Source organism: Dermacentor silvarum, chromosome 5 (genome assembly GCF_013339745.2).
Source record: "Dermacentor silvarum isolate Dsil-2018 chromosome 5, BIME_Dsil_1.4, whole genome shotgun sequence".
Taxonomy (NCBI): Eukaryota; Metazoa; Arthropoda; class Arachnida; order Ixodida; family Ixodidae; genus Dermacentor; species Dermacentor silvarum.
The window spans coordinates 91,429,227-91,454,751 of record NC_051158.1 but is presented as its reverse complement, the minus strand read 5'-3'; the positions used below and the strand labels follow the sequence as shown (position 1 = coordinate 91,454,751).

The following is a 25,525-nucleotide window of genomic DNA, read 5'->3' as shown; positions in this document are numbered from 1 at the left end:
GCTGGTGCTAGACCAAGTACCTGGCTTCCTTGCGGAGCTTTTCAAAATAGACTTCTGGCCCGGCGGGATTGCAAGATCCGCATCGATGGCCACGAGAGCAGGAGCCTCAGTGGAGTCTTCACTGCTGGTGGACCAGGTGACCCTTGTCAATGAAGAGCTCGCCGTGGTAGACTTCTGGCCACACAGGTCTGCGGGAGGCTCCGCGTCCATAGCCGCAAAGCAAGGCGCATAAGGCGTCCCGGAAATTGAGGAAAATTGAACGAGATATAGCTAGCCGAGATAGATGCGTTCTAGCAAAGAGCAACTTCGTCGTAACGAATACATTACGGTCAATGTACGACGATGACGCAATGACGATGGTGGCATGACAGAACTATGAGGTCAATATACAGATGATGAGGGTATTGTGACAACGGCGTGACGACGAGGATGTGATGATGATGGCATGACAAGAATCGAATGACGAAGCCGGAATGACGGTGACGCCGTGACCACGGTGGCATCACGACCACAAGCGCATACCTAGTGGCCAAGGTTTTAGACAACTTGGGACACTGGGTATGGTTGTAAGCGTATAGGTTGTAGTGACGATAGAATGACCACACAGGCTTCAGACCAATGGTATGACAACGAATGGTTGACGAGTGTAGGAAGAGGATGGCGTCGCGACGATGGCATGCGAGAGTCGGATGATTAAGATAGAGTGATGGCGATGCAAAGACCGCGACCATATTACGACCACCTAGTGGCTCTAGCTAGTAGCGAACTTGTATCGCTGGGTCCGCGTAAGAGGCTACATAGATAGATAGGTACATAGATAGACAGATAGATAGACTATAGTCGCCTAAAGTAGGCAAAGAATGCCAGTCACATTAAAAGCCCACCCTCACCACGACAGGAGGCTTGATAAGCCCGACAGGCGCGAAAACGAATTAGTGGCAGCGGCGCCACCTTGAAGTTAATGCACCAGGTTGCCGGGACGCCATGGATTCTGGTGGCGTCTGCTGGGGCCTAGATCGTTAGTTACCGAAAAAGATTCACCGCATTATTGACAAAGAGACAAAGACAGAACCTAGAAAGTTTGAAAACATTTTCTGCGCTTACATGGCCGAAATATTGACGCGAAGTAAGTTGGCACGTGGTGACACTGGCCCCTTGAGGCGAGAACGACGAAGTTCGTGGTTGCGCGCGCGCTCTCCGAGGTCCAGCCATTATTAAAGGCCGACGTGTTTTTTTTTTGCCTATCTGTTGCTGGTGAACTATTCTAGCTGTAATAGCTGGGTGACATTTGGGGTGGAGGTGCTGGGTACGGTCGACGTTAAGATCTCCGGAGCGTACCCCAGACCTAAGCCCGGCGAGTAGTTCGGACGAGCTTACCCCTGTGCACGTACGTACCAGCCGGCGTCTCCAGGGACTCCAGCCACAGCACGGTCTGCTACCCGAACGAAGTAGAATGACGAACCAACCACCTCCTGCCGCTACTGCAGCATCGCACGTGGTCGTCAATCAGATCCGGACGCCGAATCATTTCCACGGGAGTGCTTCAGAGGACGCCGACGACTGGCTTGACCATTTTGACCGGGTCGCCAACGTCAACGACTGGACCCACGAGCGTAAGCTTCGCTACGTGTACTTCGCTCTTGAAGATTCCGCTAAAATATGGTTTGAGAACCACGAGGCGACACTGACGTCATGGGAAGAATTTCGTCGGCAGTTCCTCAATGCCTTCGCCAGGGCGGACCGGAAGGAGAGGGCGGAGTTAGCACTGGAGTCGAGAATTCAAGGCCCGAATGAGCGAGTGACGGCGTACGTAGAAGACATGAATCGGCTCTTCCGACGTGCGGACCCCTCTATGACTGAAGCAAAGAAGGTGCGCCACCTAATGCGCGGCGTCAAAGAGGAAATCTTTGCTGGCCTCATTAGAAATCCGCGGACGACAGTGGCAGAGTTCCACGACGAAGCCACCACCATGGAAAAGGCCCTTCAACAGCGGGCCAGGCAATACAACCGCGACGCCGTGATTTCAAGGGAGCTCTCTGCCGTTACCCTCGGCAACGACGTCGGCGCCTTGCGAGAACTCATCAAGGCTGTCATCAAGGAGGAACTGCAGAAGATGCAGACGACCGCTGCCTCTGTGGGACAATTTTCCATTGCGCAAATGGTGCGCGCCGAGGTCCGACAGGCCGTCCATGTTCCTGAACAGTACGAGGCACCACAGCAGAGACCGCGTCCTGAAATGAGTTACGCAGAAGCAGTACGTCGTCCACCACCCTCAAGCGCGTATAGCATGGTACACCCCGCTCAGCAATTGGACGTTAGCTTCAGGCCTCGCAGCACACCGCACATCGCAGAAGCAAGAACTAGGAAGAGCGACGTCTGGCGCACCGCAGACTACAAGCCCCTTTGTTACCATTGTGGCGAAGCCGGGCACATCTACAGAATGTGTCCTTATCGTCATGTGGGGCTCCGAGGATTCGCACCAAATGCACCTCGTCCACGACCTGGTGAGCGGCCGCCGGAAATAGAGAGTTTCGTCGCGAATCGTCGCAATGGTGATCAACGATGGCACGAGCCCCGTTCGTCGTCTCCTGCTCGTTACAGGTCACCATCATCAAGCCAAGCCTTCTCTCGCGGCGCTCTCAGACGCCGCTCGCCTAGCCCGGCGGCTCGGGAAAACTGAGTTCAGCGACCTCCGGAGGTGAGGCCGCTGACGTCGACTGTGCGCAAGATCCTCCACTACGATTTTCCACAGAATCTAGAGTCCTGCGCACCTCCATTACGCAACACCGGATAGTTACAGAGGAGTCGGCGCGGCCTGTTCGTCAGCACCCGTACCGCGTGTCACCTATGGAGCGGGAGGCGATTAAGCGTCAAGTTGAAGAAATGCTCAATGATGACGTCATCCAGCCGTCGACAAGTCCGTGGGCGTCCCCTGTCGTGCTAGTAAAAAAGAAAGACAACACGCTCCGCTTCTGCGTTGACTACAGACGGCTTAACCGAGTCACCAAACGCGACGTTTACCCCCTGCCACGGATCGATGACGCTTTGGAACCGTCTGCGCCATGCTGAGTTCTTTACTTCGTTAGACCTAAAGTCAGGGTACTGGCAAATCGAAGTGGACGAGCGTGACCGTGAAAAAACCGCCTTCGTGACTCCCGACGGGCTATACGAATTTAAAGTCCTGCCTTTCGGTCTCTGTTCCGCTCCTGCTACGTTTCAACGAATGATGGACACTGTACTCGTCGGACTAAAGTGGCAGACGTGTCTAGTGTACCTTGACGACGTTGTTGTGTTTTCCAGCACGTTCGATGAACATCTCACCCGACTACGAAGTGTCCTTACCGCAATACGCAAGGCAAACCTCACCATCAAGCCTGAAAAATGTTACTTTGGCTTCCGGGAACTCAAGTTTTTAGGCCACGTGGTCAGCTCCCAAGGAGTACGACCAGACCCAGAGAAGCTCGCTGCCGTTGCCGAGTTTCCTCAGCCCTAAAGACAAGAAGGCTGTTCAGCGGTTCCTGGGCCTCTGCGCTTACTACCGCCGTTTCGTTGAAGGCTTCTCGAGGACTGCCGAACCTCTCACGAGACTGACGCGACAAGATGTGCCCTTTGCGTGGACGGAAGACCAAGAGCTGGCCTTCACCGAATTGCGCAAACGCCTTCAATCCGCTCCAGTGCTGGCGCATTTTGATGACACCGCGCCAACTGAAATTCACACAGACGCTAGCAACGTAGGACTCCGGGCTATTCTGGTTCAATGGCAAGACGGCGAAGAACGTGTAATTGCGTACGCGAGCCGTAGTCTCACAAAAGCAGAAGCTAATTATTCGACCACCGAAAAAGAATGTTTAGCAGTCGTGTGGGCCATCAGCAAGTTCCGACCTTACTTATACGGCCGGCCATTTCGAGCGATCAGTGACCACCATTCGCTCTGCTGGCTTGCCAATCTACGAGACCCGTCAGGTCGCCTCGCTCGTTGGAGCCTCCGCCTCCAGGAATACGACATGACTGTTGTCTACAGATCGGGCCGTAAGCATAGCGACGCTGACTGCTTGTCACGTTCTCCTATTCCCTCGACATCCTCCGACTTGGAGCTAGATTTGCCGTTTCTTGGTGTCGTCGACGTGGTGCGCATGGCTGACTACCAACGTGCAGACTCTGAACTGCTTCCAGTCATCCGATATCTCGAGGGAGCTGACGTTGTTGTCCCACGCCCACTTTCACGAGGATTGACATCGTACTGCCTGCGGAACGATGTCCTGTAGAAGAAAAATTTCGAGAACAGCCAAGAAACGTTCCTTCTCGTCGTTCCGACGGCGCTGCGCGAGGAAGTTTTACAGGCGTGTCACGACGATCCCTGTGCCGGCCACTTAGGCTTCGCGAGGACATTAGCGCGCATACGGCGGAAATACTATTGGCCACACCTATTTTCGTCGGTTCAGCGCTATGTGCGAACGTGCCGTGACTGTCAGAGGCGTAAAGTCCCACCCGTCAAGCCTGCCGGCCTCCTTCAGCCTTTGGATCCGCCTCCGGCGCCGTTCCAGCAAGTGGGAATGGACCTTCTTGGTCCGTTCCCCACGTCTTCCTTGCAAAACAAGTGGATAATCGTGGCAACCGATTATTTAACTCGCTATGCGGAGACAAAAGCTGTGCCGCGGGGAACTGCTGCTGAAGTCGCCAGCTTCTTCGTCCACAATATCGTGCTTCGTCACGGTGCACCCGCTGTGCTCATTACTGATCGCGGTGCAGCGTTTACAGCGGAGTTGTTGCAACAAGTCGTCACGCTGACGCATACTGACCACCGAAGGACCACAGCCTATCATCCCCAGACTAACGGCTTAACAGAGCGCCTGAACAGAACATTGGCCGACATGCTATCCATGTACATTGATGTGGAACACAAGACATGGGATGAAATTTTGCCATACGTGACGTTTGCTTACAATACCGCTGTGCAGGAAACCACCGAGTTTACACCATTCGAGCTCGTTTACGGACGTCGCGTTACAACTCCCTTAGACGCCATGCTCCCGGTAGACCACGGAGCCACAAGTAATGACACCACTGAGGAGTTCGTCGAGAAAGCGGAGGAAGCTCGCCAGCTTGCTCGGAATCGCATCCGCACCCAGCAGAATACCGACGCCTGCCGTTACAACCGGACCCGACGGAACGTCCAGTACTCACCAGGCGACCGCGTGTGGGTGTGGACACCTATCCGACACCGTGGGCTCTCGGAGAAATTGTTGCGCCGCTATTTCGGCCCCTACGAAGTTGTACGCCGCCTCAGTGATGTGAACTATGAGGTGGTGCCTCAAAGCTCTGATCCTAGTTCGAACCGATGCCGTCCCCGTGCTGAAGTCGTCCACGTAGTACGGATGAAGCCGTACTACGCACGCGAGGGATAAGCAACCCTCACAAACCGCTTCAGCACTGTGTACATTCCTGTATGTTTTTTTTTTCTTTCCATGTTGACACTCTTGCCCATATTGCTCGCCCCATGCCCTTGAAGCGACCGGGTCGGTCGCTTTTGAGAGGGGAGCAATGACGCGAAATAAGTTGGCACGTGGTGACACTGGCCCCTTGAGGCGAGAACGACGAAGTTCGTGGTTGCGCGCGCGCTCTCCGAGGTCCAGCCATTATTAAAGGCCGACGTGTTTTTTTTGCCTATCTGTTGCTGGTGAACTATTCTAGCTGTAATAGCTGGGTGACAATATTAGAAAACACTTCACAGAGTACTCCTGCAATGGCGCTTTGGCGTACAATTCAAAGAATGCAAGTTTCGCCTTCATTTTTTAGAGTACTAATGACCATTTTACCGCGAAAATAACCAGACTGGTATTTTGGAAGATTCTATTATTAGTTAAAATGTTTTCTTGTTTCTGTTCAGTGTTTAACTAATGTTATTATATTGTGGTCAGAGAATATTTAGACCGCAACTTTTGGATAGATGGCAAAAAAAAGGTCGCTCTATATTTCGAGTATGGCGGACTTGACTTTCAATGTAATTCATGTCAGTCTTAAATTACACTGCGATGTAAGTACTGGACGGGCTCTGGGGCAATTACCGTTTTATTACGGATGTCAGGTATTCAATGTAAATCATAATGCAACATGAAATGATTGTGGAGACGAACCATTATCAGAGCAAAACATTTTCTAAGAAATTGTGAAGATTTTTTGTTTTATTTGTACTCAGAAAAAGTAAATTATAGCTTGCTTGTACGACCTTAGCTGACAGAAAGTTAGCATCCGCGCCACACTTGGATCCCGAAAACGCCCCCAATAATCAGGCAGTTACGTTGCAAGCGCTTAACTTTAAGTACTAAGTACAATAAAAACATCGTAGCCACCGACGACTCTAATTGTAGTTCTTAAATTGAAAAATGCCAAAGAATAAATGCTATGAGAGTAAAAAAAAAAATCACCAGCCCTTCTCCTCCCGAGAAAAGGGGGGTAAGCGATGCTTGTGGCAAGACAACACTGTCGCAGGCATCCGCTTCGTTTGCCTTAAACTCAGGGTCGGCGGCTTTTCGCTGACGTTTGGACTCAACATCCCACTCCCGTAACTCGGGGTCCGCGGCTCTTCGCTGACGTTTCGCCTGGGCTTCGGAACCACTCACGCTAGAATCGGACGACAAGCTTCGCTTATCCCAATTTTCTCGACAGGTCAAGGGCTGGTGATTTTGCCTCTTTGGGTCCTACTTGTCACAAGGGTAGTTCAAGGGCGCGTTACAGGTCCCCCAGCACACAGGGGTATGTGCTATTGAGCTTGGACCCTTCCTGCTCTACCACCGGGATCGGCCCACTTTTTAGCGTGACACCACCACCACCACCACCACCACCGCTGACACTTGTGAGCCTACAAAGCTTCGCTTAAAAAATCGGTCTCTCGGAAGCAAAACCGTTCTAAATATGTTCTCTCTGAGATCTTCCCCGCGCGGAAAACTATATTGCTATCATTTATACTATGGTGTACAACAAACCTAAATTGAAGAACAGGTAGTAGAACAACAAGAAAAAAAAAAAAAAACTCGGCAGTGTATTGTCTTATCTTAGTCGTCTCCCAAAATAATCAACTTTATTTTGTATATCTATCAATGTACTGGACGCTTTGAAAGTAAAAGTGCGTGATCAAACTGACATTTCAGAACGTTTAAGTGACCGGTATAGTTGGACAAGCTTCCACGACAGTACACTTCGCTGTATGTTTGGAAGAGGCTGAACGAAGCACATGCCTTCAACATACTAGAATGAGCCAACAATTACGTCATTAGGCTCATTCCTCCTAGATATTCTGATGATGGTAGGAAAATAGCATTATAGCTGCTCAATTTATCTGAATCAGAGACATATAGCTGCTTTGTTTCTAAGAAAACGAGCGTTTCCTATGAACTGTGGTTTTGTTTACTGAATTGAGTTTATTCTGATCCTAGTCTATCAGCACTATAACGAGACGTCTACGCATCAACGACGTATTAAAATCAAAACAAGTGTGCATTGCGCGCGGTTATTTTATTACATGCAAGCAGTTAATAGTTACTTTAATTGAAAAAGTGTTCGAATATTTGGCTCAGATGTGCCTAGGAATACGACGCATATTTTGCCGATGCCATTCTGGCGGGCATGGTTGCTTTGTTTCTAAGAAAACGAGCGTTTCCTATGAACTGTGGTTTTGTTTATTGAATTGAGTTTATTCTGATCCTAGTCTATCAGCACTATAACGAGACGTCTACGCATCAACGACGTATTAAAATCAAAACAAGTGTGCATTGCGCGCGGTTATTTTATTACATGCAAGCAGTTAATAGTTACTTTAATTGAAAAAGTGTTCGAATATTTGGCTCAGATGTGCCTAGGAATACGACGCATATTTTGCCGATGCCATTCTGGCGGGCATGGTTACGCATGCTGGTGGATTGAAGTGTATTACTGTATACGGAATTAGCCTAGGCATTCTATATGTTTGGTCTACTCTTTCTACTGAGAGGTCTATATTGCACTTTTGGGCACACAAAAAAGCTTTCGCCTTATGCATCTTGGAAAATACACCATTGTGGGCTATTTGTAACAATATGTAATTATGTACCTGTGATTACACTTATGAGTATGCCGAGCAGAACTGTTCCCAACGTGCCTAGGAGAGAGCTCCATAATGGTGATAACGCAACGGACGCTGCATTTCTCTGTGACCTGCAGAAGAGCACAAAAACACTGCTGCATCAACTGTTCGGAAGATAAATTTTACGACGCCACTGCAAAATAGTAAATAGATTTGGCATGGAAAAGTTTGTATGTTTATGAGGCTGAATATTATTTAGTAACGTATCTAGCCACAAAGCAATTGCCGCCTGTTGCGAAACCGACGAGACTGCAAGCGCACAATATTCCTTAATCTTCCTCAAAGAAAACCCATCTGCGGGCAATGAAATTACGGATACTGGTAGCGCAATGCTGGCGAGTTGCGTTCGTGCGTGACAGTGGTCTCCTGTCGAAGTATTTAAGGTCAGCGAGCATTTATTCTACTTTGGTTTCGCAGAATTTTATTGCGATAGCAATTATATGGACACTCAAAAGCAGATTTCTGCCGTCGGCGTCGCTGTCGCCGTCGCCGTGAGGTTCCGTATGACGTCAATGGAGATGAAATCGTGACCGCGCGATGATGATGATGATAAGTGGTTCTTGAGGGAAAAGGAAAGGTTGGCGCTTTTCCTTTTCCCTCAAGAACCACTTATCATCATCATCATCTTGACCGCGCGTGGTAGTAGTAAGTGGTTCTTGAGGGAAAGGGAAAGGTTGGCGCTATCTTCTGCAGCCCTTGAGGGAGCACGGCTCAGCGCCAACGACCGCGCGCCGCCGAACGCTGTATGTGCGAGTGAAAGGGCGCGAGGGACGCGCTCTTTCACGGGGAGTGAACGCACGGCGGAGAACAAACGCGCGTTCCGCGCCGTGCTTGCTTAAGGGCTGCAGAAGTAGGCGTCTCTTTCCTCCTTTACAATCACCATATATGTGGAGCAAACGCGCCTTCTTCCGATGCGCGAGAGGCCGTGGGGGAGGGAAGGAAGGGGGAGGGAAGGGAGGCGACGTTTAGCTGCGGCACCAAGTGCCTATTTATATCAGAGGCTCCGGCAACAGTCACCAACGCCGCACGCATTTTGAGCGAACGCGGGCAAAACACCGACGGCGTCGACAACAGTTCTGCGCGTTGCCGGTGCTGCTGCATGTCCAAGTTTATACAGCTGATAAAGCTAATATCATTACTCCGTATAGCTCTCTACAAATTTGCTATCGCAATTGATGCTTCACCTTTCAGGTGAAACTGCGACAACTTTTTTACGCACTCTATTTGTCTTTGGTTCTCTCTTTCCAGTTTTTGTTGTTTTAGGGTAACTTTTGGCAAAAGTTTCATCTCGTGTTCCACATTCATGGTACCATTGATGACGTTCCACTACCAAAAATCAAATACGGAGCTTGTAACTATTCGTTCTTTTCTCAATGTCGATGATCGACTATAGTTCTAGTATGTTTCTACTAGAGGTCTGTTCCTTTTGGCCAGCGATTGCCCCCAGTATGCAAAGTTCTGCTTATCTATTTCCATACCCTTCCTTTAAATATAGATGTCTTCAGTTGTGGCGGCAAAATATATATCTTTTGTAAGAATTACTTTAACTTCATGTCATTCTTTGTTCCTTCAAGGAATCTAGTGTTTAGTAGAGCCTGGAAACATATTTGTCTGAAGAATTTCCTATGTGACAAGTGAATAAATCGCTTAGCAGTAGTCAAACAAAGAATGCCACTTTAGGCAACACTTCCACAAGAACACTTGTTTTCGTCAAGGCAGCCTTCCTTTGAACTTCTGTCTTCTTTCAATTGCTGAGGAAATTTTGCGGGAACAGGGCGTCAATAATCATAGACAGCACATTCTAGATGTAGCGACAATTTTCTGTAACTGCGGCCATGTTTCTTTGAATACAGTCGCTAAGTGCTCGCTTGAGGATGCTGTGAAAAAAGGATCATTCTAAGGGGGGGATGCAATATGGTCGCAAGAAACCCTGGCGTCTAAAGAGAAACGCAATGTGATTTAACCTTTCCGGACTAATTATTTGAACAGGTAAGAATGCTCGAGCATGCCTCCATTCGCCTAACTATTCTGCCCGAACACGGCGTCGTCGCCAGTTTCCGTGCGACGTAAATTGATACCGGAAGAAATACACCACAGGATTAATACCTCACGCCTAGTGGCATAATTGGAGTTATTTGCACACACACCTGTTCGAAGAAATGTCGACCGTGAGGTTTGTGCCATAAGACGTAAAGGTGGTGTTGTCTGGACAGTAGTGAAGTGACACGGGCATATGTGGCGGTTTGATGCCACCGTCAATTGACCTCCACAGTGCAACAACTTGAGCAGCTATCATGAGCAGGGTCGATATTCCTGCTCCCTGCGGTGAGACAATAAAGCATAGCTGTGAAGCAGTAGGGGCATGGTTTCGAAGGCGAATACCTATATTTGTTGTCTTTTTCAGGTAATAAGTTCAATGCAACACAAATCCGAAAGTGTATTGCTCACAGTGGCCTATGTTCGTAAGAAGGAAAGCCCAACTTAAGCAGCCATGGAAAGTCAGAAGTACACAATTCAGCAGCTTGTTTCCATAAGTGTATTCAGAGATTGTTTAAAGGGGGCGGTCTAATTTACCGTACCACCATCTATATAAGAGAGTTCGTTCATCTGCAGAGTTTTCAAATGAAGAGGCGTAACAAATAGTTTAAATAAAAGGAGGACAATAGAAACTGAGTGCTCACGACGAACTGAATTTTATGAGTTGATCGAGCAAGGAGAAAAGAGAATGTGTGCTGAGTATGAAGCGAATGTTATTAAGCTTTAAAAGGCTAGTTTTCTCAGGTAACATTTAGTTGGTAGCCGGTGCTCTGTCTTTTCCCTCCCATCTCGTTGTTTTCCTCATGCATCATTTGACAAGTCTAATATCTGAATGATTGAAATGATAACCAAGCAATTGTTTGAATATGTTGTAGAATTAAGTCTTGGATGGTAGAGCCTTTCGCACATGCAATATTGTATTTCTCGATGCCTGGCTTACGTACAGCAAGGACACCGCTTAGGATGACTCAGTTAGAGTAAGCACGCCTGTAATGAAGAATATTTATAAGAGGGCAGTGTGGCCGGAAAAACGTCCGGCAGAGCCCATCTCATGTTGACTGTCGACGGTAATGTCTTTAGCACTGAATAAATATAACCACACAACGAATTTTTATTGTCAAAATGAGTTATGCGTAATGCGTGTACTCCAGAAGGACTCATTTTTCGTGTTCATGCAGATAATGACGATTTATTGGCATCCCTTTTAAAATGGGGTGGGGAAAAGTAGTCACCTAGCCTGCTTGCGCTAATCAGGTATGCTGTACATGCTTTTACTTCGAGCATTTTTCTATACATCTCCTTAATCTTTTCTTTCTTCCTCAAAACGCCTCTATCTACCTTGTAGCGCTACCTATGTCTGTAACAGATCCGGTCTTATCAATCTCTTGGCTGCTTTTTCCCCCCATGAACTCTCTAAACGTCTCTTGCTTATCTCAACTGTTGAGCGGTTGATAATGCCGTCCACTTGATATTCAAGCGCTGCCGGTAAGCGTGCGTCATTTACGCATCTCACTGGAGGTCGTTAAATTTTGCAAGCTGACAAGCACGATACAGTTTGTTTATTTTACTTACTTTTGAATGCACGAATGGGAATACAATGGCCAGGATAAAAAGTCCCACGAAGGGGCCGGTGGCGGCTCCGTATGCCATCATGAGGAGCTGCAGTAAAGTGAAAAAAAAAAGAGATCCGACAAGTAATTCATTTGACAGCATCTGCGATGGAGGACAATTGAAATTTCTATTCTCTTGGAAACAGAAGTACGCTGCATTGAGGCAACTGATTAGATTACCTGTGTGACGTGCACAACGTGGTGCACGATTCTCATTATACTGGAATGCACTAGGGGAGGCTAAAATCCAAAACAAAAGCGCAGTCTCCAGTGACATGGCTGACTGAAGTGATGAATAGTGCTTCCACAAAGAGATGCCGCTCAAGCCAACATTCCGACACGGGTACTTGTCTTCGTGACGGCAGCAACTGCTTTTCTTTTCAGCGTGTCTTTGTATGCGTAGCTCACGCTCCCTCAATGAGTGAGGAGGAGGACAATAAGCAGGCGCGCCGAGTAAGCGGAAGTGAAATTAAAAAAAAATAATAACTTGTGCATAACCTCCACTGGAGTTGTCGAAGTATGCGTAAGCATTGTGACACTTGCTCCTGTCCACACGAACTGTTTTCATGATCAATCTTATCAAACTTAATCCGACCAATGTCAGCCCTTATCAACCCTTATTGGTTGTTATCAACCTTATCGCACTAAATCCAACCCTTATCGGTTATTATCAACCTTCGCCGCCTCGATGCGACGCTCATCAACCCTTATCAGTAGTTATCAACTTTATCGCAATCGAACCATCCTCATCCACCCTTATCTGTCCTAATAAAGCTTATTGGACACGATCCGACCCTCATCAACTCCTATCTGTCTTTATCAACTTTATCAGACTTGATCCGACCCTTATCAGCCGTTATCAAACTTATCAGAGAAGAGCAGCTCATCTTATTTCCTGTTATGCGGGATGATGGGTCCACCGTATTGTCAGTGCTGCCTGCATGTTTCTTTCGTTTCCCTTATTGTCAGCCCTGCTTGTCAAGCAGCAGCAGCAGCCCTGTCTGTTTCCCTCTCTGTAACAACTAAAAACTGAACAAGATGACTTTCGCAAAGGCGGCGCAGCAGCTTGTCTTCCAGTTCCGCGGCGCTTATAGCATCCCATATCATATCAGTTATTGGGGTCCGTCGGAGCCGCGAGGTATTTTACCATGCCGGCGTGGGTTCTGAACCATGTCCCCACGACTGCGTTCGGGCTGGGAGCATTTGACGAAATGTTTGCTGCTATAAACAGTTTAAAGTTTCACTGCATGGAGATCGTGATGCAAAGGAAGAGCTCACGTCATTCTGTGATAAATGCCTGAGAAATATGTCTAAGAGATCGTAAAGACCTCGTTTCACCCGTGTATGTTTTCTGTTGGAGTGGCTGCTAAACCTGTATAGCGTGTTTTTTTTTTCAGCTTCACCAAATAAAAAATTACCTGTGGCAGATAGCATACTTCTAACCCTTGAACTAAAATATTCATTGCGGCGGCCATCATTTCTATGAGAAATGAAAATTCTTATTTGAATAACTAACACTGTGTCACTAATTAGGCTTTTACTTATTAGTATACGGCACATAGTGCAATCAGTGGATTGTAGCTAATAAATTTGCAAGACATATCGACATGCATAGAATTATGAGTATGGGACAGGCGCACAGGTATGTGCCATCGAACTTGCAGTAAGAATGCTCTGTTCTTCAATTTGTTTTTTGTTTTTCTTTTGTTTTAATAACGCTGTTTTAAGCACTGAAACAGAGAACTAACTGGAACGCCAATGTATTTCGTTGGCCACTTAGAAAATTATTACCTCAAAACTGGTGTAGTCCTGACAATTATTTTTAAGTGTATACCGGCTTGCGAAATCACAAACTCACCAGCAGGAATTCGTAAGTTGACGTGCCGTAAATAATTAATTCAAAAGTGAATCGGTGCAAATATGCTAATCATTGAAAGAAGCGTTTTGATTTTTCGTAGAAGTATTGGCAGCCTCATAGAGTAATTTAGCCCAAAGGTTAGAATTGTGCTGCCTCCTACACGGAATCCTTAAAAATTTGGTTCAGCCAAAAAAAAGGCACCTAGTAGCAGACTCGCTCGAAAATATCTCCAATGTGCTTTAACTGCTTCCACCGCAGGGAACATCATCATTCCTGCGCAGTATTATTGAAGAACGCTTCGGGATGTTTAGCCTCACAGACACCACATTGCCCGTATTTAGCCTTCTGGCGCCAGTGCTCGTCCTGTCGCAAACCAACAACATCATAATACCTTATGCAGCAAACGGTTTACCATAATTACTCTTGTGGTAAATGCGCCATTTGGGGATGCAATTGATTCGTTCATTTATCGTTCTAATGCAACGTTCTAATGAAACAAGTTTATCGACCTGGAATTCCTTCGCGAGGACGCAATGCTGCCTTCAGGAGCGTATTTTTTATGTGAAAGCGTCAAATGGCCCATGAGTGAACGAACCGACGTCTGTCGTCTGTAGCATCGATACAGCACCTAAACTCGCATAGCCATTCGCTGCGACGCGACGTCACGAGCTGCGCCTTGACGGAGCAGAGCGGGTGAAAAGAAACACCTCATATGGCGATAGCGCGCCAGGTGTTGCATAACGGAAGAGGGCATTGTCGCGTGACCCTCGCTCGTGGCACGAGCGCTCCTCGACGGCGCAGAGCCAATGCCTCCTGGATTGCAGGCCTGTGCACTCTGCTTTATGACGTAAGGTTATTTGAAACAAAATTTCCACTGTGAAGCCCGGCGTGATGAAAGCGGTGACGGTGAAATCACCGCAACTTACTCATGAGCGTTCCCATTAGATTCTATGGCAGTCGGCCAAGGAAACATGACGTCATGGATCGTATAGTCCGCAGGCCTTGTGCTACCTAGGAGGCATTGGCAGAGCGGGCTAAAGGGAACACCTGCTGCGGCTTTAGCACGCCAGGTGTTGCGTGAGGTGAGAGGGCAATGCCTCGACGCGTCGCGCGATGGGCATGGCCGTGTGTGTGGCATGCGGCGTTGGCACCGCAGGCTGCTGTCGCTTGCTGGTTCAGGCAGCACGTACCGCTAGGTACATTACTCGCAGCCTACCATCTCGTGGTGTCACCTGAACGTTCAGTCGCTTGTCGAGTGGATTGCTTCTCACACAAAATAAGTAATAAATAACTAATTAATTAATAAGAGCATGCGATGGGGGATTTCAACAGCGTCCCACTCACCCAATCACTCGATGCCTCAACAAATAAACCACAACAACATATATGTTTTCAGTGCGCGAGCGCCACCTAGCTCCTTCGGTTCATCGCCACGAGTTTATTATGATAATTTACATACCATGGCGGATAGCTACAACGAATGATTGGCCAAGAAGTGGGCGGTAGATATCACGGCAACGCAATCTAGCTGCTCGAGATATGATCGCCATGGCGTAATAATTGTTGTGCTCATATAGTGGCCCACGCCCACAACGGGGAATTGGCCTAAAAACAGCTCGTACACTTAAAAAATAATAAACAATGAATAAATTCAGCCAATATAGGAGTTGTCACAATTTTGTTCACATCAAACTGTGGCAGCCACTGCAAAAATGGAACTATGATATTGTGCTTAGGAGCATGACGCCATAGGTACTGTGATACAGTGGCGGATTTGATAATTAGATTGCTAAACTCAAAGGGACGGACAAAGATATGTAATTCCGTGTTAGCTCTGCACCCAAAATAGCAACAAATTTCTGGCTGGGCGTCCACTGAAAATTAGACGTCGAAATGTTTGACCCCACCGAAGGAATATATTTCGCCGTCGAGCGCACAGCGAAATGGTGATGTTGATGTTCCAATAAAATCGTGAATGGAAGGAATGGTTACCCTGGTTACAGATCCCATGTAGACAATGACACAGCTGTAGGACGTCATAACAGCTCCGAGAAGAAATGCTGCAGAAAGAAAGAACAAAAGGCGTTTTCGGAAATTGAAAACGTAGTACATTCCCCGTCATGAAGATCATTATATTGTGCATTACTTTAATGATAGTAAATTGAAACTGCTGCTTATGCCATCATTCCTCTAGTGTGCTAAAGTGCAAATACTGCTTTCATATTTTCCAAATAGGTAGTTCACCACCATAAATATCATCAAAAAGAAAGAAGGTAATAGTTCACACACAGACCTACGCCGCGAGTTATCCAACGGACATTGGTTTCTGGATTTTTAAAGTGCCGAGAGAGGATGTCCACGTAGAGCACAGCAGCCTGAGAGTTGACGATGGACGACGTAGTGCTAGAAAAAACAATAGTGCAATCTGAAATCAATATCAAAATGGCCACAGTGCCCCGAAGCAAACCGTAAACAAGTTCTAGTTCAAAGATTATGTCGCTTTGCTCGAGAATTCCGTTGCGTTAGTAAAGGCTCTCTGGAGGCCCTGTTTTCGTGGAAATACTCATGAGAACCTATTTCGTAACGTCAGTAGGCTAAACAAAACTACAGTGTTTCTGCCGTTGGCATGGCAGAAAGAACCGAATTTTCACTCTTCCAAAGCGATTTCAATATTCCATGAAATGTTGTTATCCTGATATTTCAGTCCCTAGGGATATTTCGACGGTTCTGAATGTTTTGTCATACCGAATATTTTACTTTTTCTAATATACAGCGTATGTCTCGTTTTACTACGAAGCTGCCGTACCATACTCTCAAGGGTGAAAGTTCCTGCGCAAGAAGTCTTGAGTACCTTATGTTGTATCCTGTGCCTTCTACGAAACTATGAGTATTGTTAGTCACGAGCTAATACGTGAATATCAACTAATTGACCTGCAATGTTTCTTCGCTTTCTCGGTTTCTCAGTAACCCATTGGTCACATGCTTTACTAACAAACTGTTGTTCTAAAGGTATTTCTGCTACAACAGGTGACGAAGGCCTGTGTGCTTCGTTGCCCGAGTCTCATTAGTAAAAAAAACTTATTTATGTTATCTGATACAGGCATGTACTTCTCTTCAAAACTGGACTGTGGGCAAAATGCGCAGAATATGAATAATAAACATTTCTCAGTTATCTGCTCTACTATCAGAAGGACTGTAAGGAAATAGTAATAAAAGCAGAACTTCTCTAGAGGCGCGTAACGTGTGTTCGTCGAAGGAGTTTAAGTGTTATACTACAGCAAGTCACTATTTTTTAAAGGTATGCAAGCAAGTTATGCAAAATCATCAAAGTAATATTGTGCTTTGCTCACTTCAGACAAAACAGTTTGGCGGTTTCCTGAGAGCGAGGCATTCCTATATTGAATGATTGTAAATTATAGAACACAATCCCCCCGTGGGTACGTTCAGAAACCGCCTATGGTCTACAACGACAGGTATATTGCAGGGGCGTAATTCGGAACAGTCATCATTTGTTATGTTGTACTTTCATTGAGAGTTGATATCTCTGGTATTCAAAAAGGAAAATTTGCTAATTTCGAATAGCATACCTGCCAATCTCTGACCTTTAAAATTCGTAAATCCCGCCGACACGACACAAAGAGGGGCACAGCACGCATTTTTTAAAGTTCGCCCTGAACTAACAAGCAGCAGCAATACAGGAATGACTGACAAGCAACATATTGGCTTTTAGGTCACAGTGACTATTCTAGGTGTTGCTAATACTGTGCCTCAGCTACCTCACTGAATAAACTTGCCACAAGCAGGTACCTCTCTTGCGCCCATTCACCATCAGAAGGCTTTCAAAGGCAGATTCGAAGGTTGACTACAAAATCTTTTCGCCAACAAAACTTATATTTCATATGGCTTGAAATTCGTGAACTCGTAATACGAGCCGAAATTTGTAGCATTTACGAAAAATTCGGGAGACTTCGCACATATGAAATGATGACCACTCGAATAGAACATGAATCCTATGGAAATAATATTTCTTATTCATAATGTTGAGTATTTGTAAAATCTCAATGCTCTACGTTTACCTTGAGATTTCAACTGTGCGTTTATGCCCTCGTCACTCTCATTGGTTCATTCTTTGTCCACTCTTTTGGAAGGACTAATTGGTCGTTTTTTCTTTTCATGCACCGTAGTCGACGAGAACATTTATTCAAATTTGTGCATTCGCTTTACTGAACTGAATGCGATATCACAAGACACATACATTTCTCTAGGCTACAGGATTGTGATATGTTCAATGCATTGCAGTTTTCTTATTGATAACCTTTGCGCAATATATTGCAGGGCCACTTGGTCTACGCCCTCGAATTTCAATATTATAAGGCATGTTTAGTGCATTGTTTTTACTGTAGTAATCTGATTATGTGCGTAAGTCGCAGGTTTCTTGTTCTCAGTAGAGCATCCCGCATTCTGCTTCAACTTAAAGACGGGTTAGCAATCGACAGATTTCCGAATAGAAAGCACAAAAGTACACCACGATGTCAAACAGTAGCATTAGACCTGCCAGAAATTGCACAGTTGCATATGCTTCTGTTTTACGTTAGCTAAAAAAATAATCCTTTGCATTTGTAGGAACTTGCCTTGATGCGGCGCTAACAATAGAAGCAAGAAAGATTCCACTGAACCCGCTTAATTTCACCAGGTGTGTTCTCACATAGAACGGCAGGATCTGTTGTGAAGAAATGATGGTACAGCATTGCTTCGAATAAATATTTACAAATTATATCATTGGCTTTGTTCACAAAAGAAACAAATCTATACGCCGTGTTTTGCATATTTCAGATAGGAATTTCCCCTTGCAATGCAAATATATTCTGCTCACCTGATCATGACTTGCAATAGCGCCACGGAGTTGTGGATCACATCCTCTAAACCAAAAAATTATTGCCAGAGACATGGAAAGCTGTACTGCGTACGCTGTGACAAGCAGGAATGTTCCTACTTGAATCATCCTGTAATGTACCAGAAGTAAATTATTATTCATTTCGCATTTATTCTTTATGTCGATTAGGCGCCAGTGTCATGCCTTAATTCTAGATGCATCAAAAAATGCCGAACGAAGTTTAGATATAGCTGCTTATACAGTATTAGACTATGACAGGAGATGGAAACATGGTGTGTTTGTGGAACTGTGCATCACGCAGCAAAACCTTGTTTTAATTGAAGAAAAGCGCTTGCATAACAATTAATAATAAATGTCAAAAACATAATACCTTCCGCTTGAAAACAGCATGCGTACGCAATGTCGGGTGTGTGGCGCATTTGCACTGCGAGGGTCGTGCATTCCGCAGCAGAGCCACATTTCCCATTGTCAAGCTAACGTGTAGAAATATTGTGCAATATGCCACAAGGTGTATATGTGAGAGTTGTGCTTCGTGAGTCAGCGCAGAGCTGAAGAATAAATATCGGGCTACTACGGTCTCTTTTCTATGTCGGGGCCAATAAATACAGTTGTGCTGAAATGTCTCAGCCTGATAGCAGACCATATTTTGACTATTCGTGCAGAGACTGTGAGTTCACAATCTGTATTTGCACAACCATCGCTATATTATGTGAAAATCTGCCCTACCAATTTTTATGTTTACATGACACGGTATGTACAGCTGCATGTTTCGAAACATGACAGTGTGAAACAAGAGTATCGACAACAGTTCGAAATTCGAAAACTCGCAGGTTTTTCAAAGAATTCTGAACGCTGCTAATGTGTTTAAGTTGTCGGCTAAAACACTTGCTGGTGCTAAACTATGATGAATCCTGCACGGCTAATCTTAGCCGAGGAGGAGAGAAAGGTGCAAGGGCAATGAGGCGGAACGCACATGCGCCACACGACCACCGCAACGGCACAGCCTGAAGGGTACGATGCGCCATGATTCAATAAATGATTGCAGCAGCAGGCTTGCTTCGCAGGATAGACCACAGTCGTCGCTCACAAAGAACTTTAGCAGCTGTTGAGGAAGCCACGAATTAAAAGAATACTAACACATTATTGTGCGTGAAAGACCATATGAAATAATATAAGTGAAACCTTACACGATAATCTACATCTAAATGAAGTAATACGGCTGTCAAAACAGACTTCATTTGGATCAGTGTTTGCGCGTTGCTCCGATGAATTGAGCATAGTTGGATCTTCTTATTTATATCGCCTTCCATTTATGAAGCACAGTCATTTCTTTTCGCTGTCTGTAAGATACGAACACCAAACATATGAAGAGAACTAGTACACTCAGGAGGAATGAGGAAAACGAAAACGTAACAATGAGAGCACTTCGTCGGCAGCGCCACTCGAGGTGGAAGTGCCTGGTAGAAAGATATTGGCGGCAAACAGTAGTAATTCATCGTGTATTGCAGATAGTCCTGGTTGTCAGTATTTTAGTTCATCGTGGTTCTACACCAGGGAAATGAAGTGCTAGCATTTATGACAATCTGGAAATAAGAAGGAATTCAGTTTCGTTTAATCTTACCTCTGAGCTTCTGCCAGGGTGCGGGACGCCATGCACCTTTGCACAACTGCCTGGTCGAGGCCTACTCTGTAGATAGCTGTAGCTACGGACCCAAAAAATGCTGCCCAGACGGTCTCATCGTGCGAAAAATCCAGTGTGAAGCTTGAAAAGAATTGATTGTGTCAAGAATTGGCACGGCAACATTTTTACAATTAGTTTACAGCGAAGAAGGACAGAATGCATAAAAGAAAATACAAAAATAACACATTCACTCTCAACCATTTCGTTCACAAGTAAGGAGCTACGGTTCCTAGAGTCATGCATGCTGACACAACATGACATTTACGATTCACATGCACACGTGTGGGCATAATCTTTCGTGAGTTTGTATCTAACTTTTCTTCTACGTTCTTCTCTTGTTTTTTTAGGGGGCGGACCCCTACATAATCGGCGTATGCCTTGCAATGAGCTTTAGTTTATGTAGCGCTTGTCCTGTGTATTTGTTCTATTTCAGTCTATCGCGCACTGTTTGAAGTAATCGATGCTTACCAACTAGCCCTATCGCAGTGCTTCCTATGCTATATTTTCCCAGTGGTTGGGCATTCGGTGGTTGCCCTGTTCAACGACAAGGTTACCTGTGTTTGTACAAGGGGCACCCTAGACCTCGAAATCTCTGTTAGACCTCTTTTCGCGATGAGGGCCCCAAAAGCAGCAGATAACCAAGCACGGATACATCTGTACAAAAAATATAAACGCAGTAGACCCCCATTAGCACCAATATCGCAGAATCCTGGTACATCTTTGTATGATGAAAACTGTTTGAAAGTCATTCCATAACGGAAGCAAATAGAGATTACTTTAGAAACCCTCGAAAGAATCCCGAAGCCATCGTTTACAGAGAAACAACTCACAATTTCACTCAATAGAAACTTGCAGTGTTCTCTCTACTATACCAGAAATTTTGATAATACTTCAAAGCCTGCTGAACCTAAATGTAGTGGAGCTCGAGGCGATAGAAATACAGCACGTCGTCAATGGCTTGGCTGTGCTTGAACAGTTCAAGTCGTCGGGAACGAAGACAGGAAGCTGATGTACGTGCCAAACAAGCCAGCGTGAGTCACAAATCGAACCATCTTTACCTTTAAAGCGAAGCTTTTTATGTCTCACTGATTCGTCTGTGAGCGCCGAAAACACACTGCAGGAAAGCCAACTTACACAATCATCAGCAATTACTTTGGCTCCATGTGCGTATCGGTTTCCCGCCAGTTGTGCTTTAGCACAGGTGCCAAAACGGACGATGGCTGGCCCATTGTTATACCCTTCGTCTACGCCAATGCCTCTTTCACAAGTGTCTGCCAATATTCGCACAGAATAGAACAACGGCTGCGCATCTGCACACACAATAGAACAACGGCGCATGACATACGTATCGTAGAACACTACAGTTTACATTCGCAGTTGTACTGATAAGAACAATTAGAACTGCAACGCCATGCTACCCAGATGAACTGTATATGTCTGCATTGCATTACGCGCGTCACGCAATGCATTGCCGACCGTCACCTTAGGTATATAGGCCGCGGGTGCAGCGCATGGCAGAGGAGGCTGCCGTGCGCGAACGTAAGCGCGAGCGCGATCGTGCCCGTGAGTCTGGTCCCGTGTATCGGCAGCGGCCGAGCCTCGGACCGTCTACCACAGCGATCACAAGGCAATACTGTCCAAGTGTAGAGTCGGCCGCGAAAGTGTGAGTGTGTGCGTGTAATCAACGGCTCCATTATCTACAATAAAGGCTATACAACTTAATGAAATGTGTCTTCATTGAACTTCATCGTTAAAAAAATACCATCCTAAACAAGCAATCAAACCAGATGTGCCTCGCATCGGCTCGCTCAGCATTCCTTGGGTTCGTTGCGTGGCCATTGGCTTTGGACTTTGACTTCGATTCAGTTTGCGTGGGATAAAGCTTCGCGTTCACCAATCTTTAGTTAAGAAAGGGGCTTTGTTTTTCTTCCGCGTATTACTGAAATATTGGGAAGGATAATGAGGTGGATGACTCGCAGGCCGCAGTCCGAACCATCATTGACTGAGAATTGAACGAATTATTTGAGAGCATTTTTTTCTCTTGCCTTAAGTACCGAAAAGCCTCCACAAGCGTTGGATGGATTACGAAATATCGAAAAACGTTTGCCATTTTGAATAATTCTAACACCTAGAACTGGACGAAGGAACAACGCGACTTTCAGAAAAGGATGAGTATATCACAAAACATTTCGCAGAAACTACTGTGGACCGCAAGGGGTGGTGCAAGGCTAAAATGTCCAGATGTTCTGAGGATCATAAACAAAAACACAATTCGGAGTGTTGCTTTCCAGCCGCTGCGATCTGCGCAACTGCAAACAATCATGTTACACTGGATCACTGTAAATGACAAGAACAGACACACCACACCGAACGAGAAAACGCCAACTACCAAATGGTTTACTTTCAATGAAATATTTCCCTTATATGGGGGCCACCTAGCCCGGCTGATAGCCTTACTCAACAAACAATCAAACCAAGAGTTCCCAAAGTTACCCATTGTGTTACAAATAAAATCTACTAGGCAAACAAATTCAGTGATGAAATATTATCCAGGGCTCGATAGAAGAGATCACTACATGCCTCTAAGAGCCCACACAAAGCGTGATAGAGTTCTACAAAAATTCGAGTCGCATTTATGCGTCTTCACAAGTGTCGGATAGCCCGAAGTTTTAGGCTACAGGCCTTTAGTTAAATCAAAAGTCCCTAGTCCTCCTGTTCGTACTGCGTATTAAGGATTTGTGGTCATGGATGATATTCAGAAGCAAAATTTTTCAGGCATTCCAGTCTTTTCGCTTTTCTTCTGCCTTTTAGGGGCGAAGCTAATTAGGGCGTGGGTCTGTCCTTCTTCCGAGGTAGTATGTAGCCACCTGTAGTTTTATGAAGTGTTCACTAGATGGCGTAAGTGTCGATCTTTCTATAAAGAAGTGTAAGTTAATGTCACTAGATGGCGCTAGTTTTTCGTATAGTTGATGAGAAAACCTACAATGCAGTGCGACGGGTTACCGCTAGGGGGTGTTATAATAAAAGGTGCTCGCTCTTGGCGCGCTTTCTCTTTCGCTCGGAGTCACCGGATGGAAGACAAGGCTGCGGAGCGGAGAGCACGGAAGGCGGCGGCGGCGCGCGCTCGCAGGCAGAATCCCGCGGTGAGAGCCCGAGAGGCCGCGGCTTCACGACAGGCAGCGCGGCGGCGGCGCGAAGACCCCGTAGTGCGAGAACGAGAGGCAGGAGTGGCACGGCTGCGGCCGCGAAGACTCAGGCGTTCGCGAACGCGAAGCAGCGGCGCTACGGCGGCGGCGCGAAGACCAACGAGAGGCAGAAGCGGCACGGCTGCGGCGCGAAGACTCAGGCGTTCGCGAACGCGAAGCAGCGGCGCTACGGCGGTGGCGCGAAGACCCCGTAGTGCGAGAACGAGAGGCAGAAGCGGCACGGCTGCGGCGCGAAGACTCAGGCGTTCGCGAACGCGAAGCAGTGGCGCTACGGCGGTGGCGCGAAGACCCCGCAGTGCGAGAACGAGAGGCAGAAGCGGCACGGCTGCGGCGCGAAGACTCAGGCGTTCGCGAACGCGAAGCAGCGGCGCTACGGCGGTGGCGCGAAGACCCCGTAGTGCGAGAACGAGAGGCAGAAGCGGCACGGCTGCGGCGCGAAGACTCAGGCGTTCGCGAACGCGAAGCAGCGGCGCTACGGCGGTGGCGCGAAGACCCCGCAGTGCAAGAACGAGAGGCTGAAGCGGCACGGCTGCGGCGCGAAGACTCAGGCGTTCGCGAACGCGAAGCAGCGGCGCTACGGCGGTGGCGCGAAGACCCCCCGCGAAGACCCCGTAGTGCGAGAACGAGAGGCAGGAGTGGCACGGCTGCGGCGCGAAGACTCAGGCGTTCGCGAACGCGAAGCAGCGGCGCTACGGCGGCGGCGCGAAGACCCCGCAGTGCGAGAACGAGAGGCAGAAGCCTGGATCGCTCATACACCGCATGGCAGCAAAACATGGACTCACGTGTGTCTCCTTAGACTATAAGAAACCCACGACAATTAGGGGGACTTGCATAGATCTTGTCTTCTCTAACTTCCCATTGAGACCTATAGAAGAACCGTTATCCCTTCATTTCACTGACCACGAAGCCGTGGTAATGAAGGGACTCCGCAAACCAAGCATCTAAGAAGAAGCGTCTAAGAAAATAAAACGTATTTTATATATACACACACTGTTTCTCACGTGTTTACTTGATCATATACTAGGCGAATTACTCGGAGTATTCACGGTTTACCGATGATCCCTCCGGAGCTTCGCCCCATCATCATCATTCACCTCGTGGATATGCTGTGATTTTTTTTCGGTATGAGGAACCCTCGTGCAAATTTGAATACGCAAGCATGATAGGAGCATCCATTGGTGCCTAGAAGCGATACTTAATCCACAGACAAATGCAGCTACATCATTTGTTAGCTTAATGTGGGTATCCGTAGTCCACTGCTAAGCTTCTTAAAGAACACTTCTTTTTGTAGACGATTGGGTAATTAGTGCGGATGAAGTCGAAAACCCACTCGGTTGTCAAAGACTGCTTGAATATTTTCAAGGTGGAATGCACCGTTCGTCGTCCTCCTCCAGCAGCAGCCTACAACTGATCACCAATGGCTCGTCCTTTCAACGAGCCGCCATCAATGCCGTACAACGCGCAGTCACTGACCACGAAACTTAGTGTACCTGTGGAAACATCGGCCTACTTCCCTCCGCAGGCAACTGTAGGTTGGCCGCAGAGCACGCCCACAAGTCGACCATTTGTTCGCAGGACGGACATGTGGCGAACCGTCGACCGCCATCCTTTGTGCTTTCATTGTGGAGAAGCCGGCCACGTTTACCGTTTTTGCCCCTATCGTGACCCCGGATGCCAGAGCTTTCCACCCACCTTTCCTCGAGTTCGCTTCAAAAACAGGCGCTACAGTGACGATGTTGCTACAGAAGGACGACATTCACTCGTCGAACCCGTTCTCCGTCACCTGCACCGAGCTCTTCACCGCAAGGTCGCAGTTACGCCGATGTACTCAGGGGCGGCAGGTCCCCTAGCCCTCGTCGGGGAAACTATACAGAAGCGACCTTTGAAGGGGAGGTTGCCGACCGTCGAAATGCTTCAACACCCCCAACACTATCTGTGCAATCGGACAATATGCTCTGCCGACCCCAAGAGAACTCATTCGTGCCGACCTCGCTGTTTTCATAGACGGACAACCAGTAACCGCGTTAGTAGATACTGGGGCCGATTTCTCAATACTTAGCCAGCAACTCTCCGATAGCCTTAATAAAGTCAACACATCATATACTGGTCCCCACATAAGA

At 47.0% G+C, this 25,525-nt stretch overlaps 1 protein-coding gene across 1 annotated transcript in view; it reads right to left on the bottom strand.

The window, feature by feature from the left end:
- The window catches only part of LOC119452497 (sodium-coupled monocarboxylate transporter 2-like), an 84,933-nt gene that overhangs the window by 16,668 nt on the left and 42,740 nt on the right, over window positions 1–25,525 (bottom strand). The window contains exons 6-13 of the mRNA XM_037714610.2: window positions 20,140–20,280; window positions 18,498–18,627; window positions 18,256–18,344; window positions 15,918–16,027; window positions 15,617–15,684; window positions 11,729–11,815; window positions 10,267–10,439; window positions 8,087–8,190 (exon numbers count right to left, since the gene is read on the bottom strand). Coding sequence (XP_037570538.2) covers window positions 8,087–8,190; window positions 10,267–10,439; window positions 11,729–11,815; window positions 15,617–15,684; window positions 15,918–16,027; window positions 18,256–18,344; window positions 18,498–18,627; window positions 20,140–20,280 — 902 coding nt within the window. The remainder of the gene's footprint in view (window positions 1–8,086; window positions 8,191–10,266; window positions 10,440–11,728; window positions 11,816–15,616; window positions 15,685–15,917; window positions 16,028–18,255; window positions 18,345–18,497; window positions 18,628–20,139; window positions 20,281–25,525) is intronic.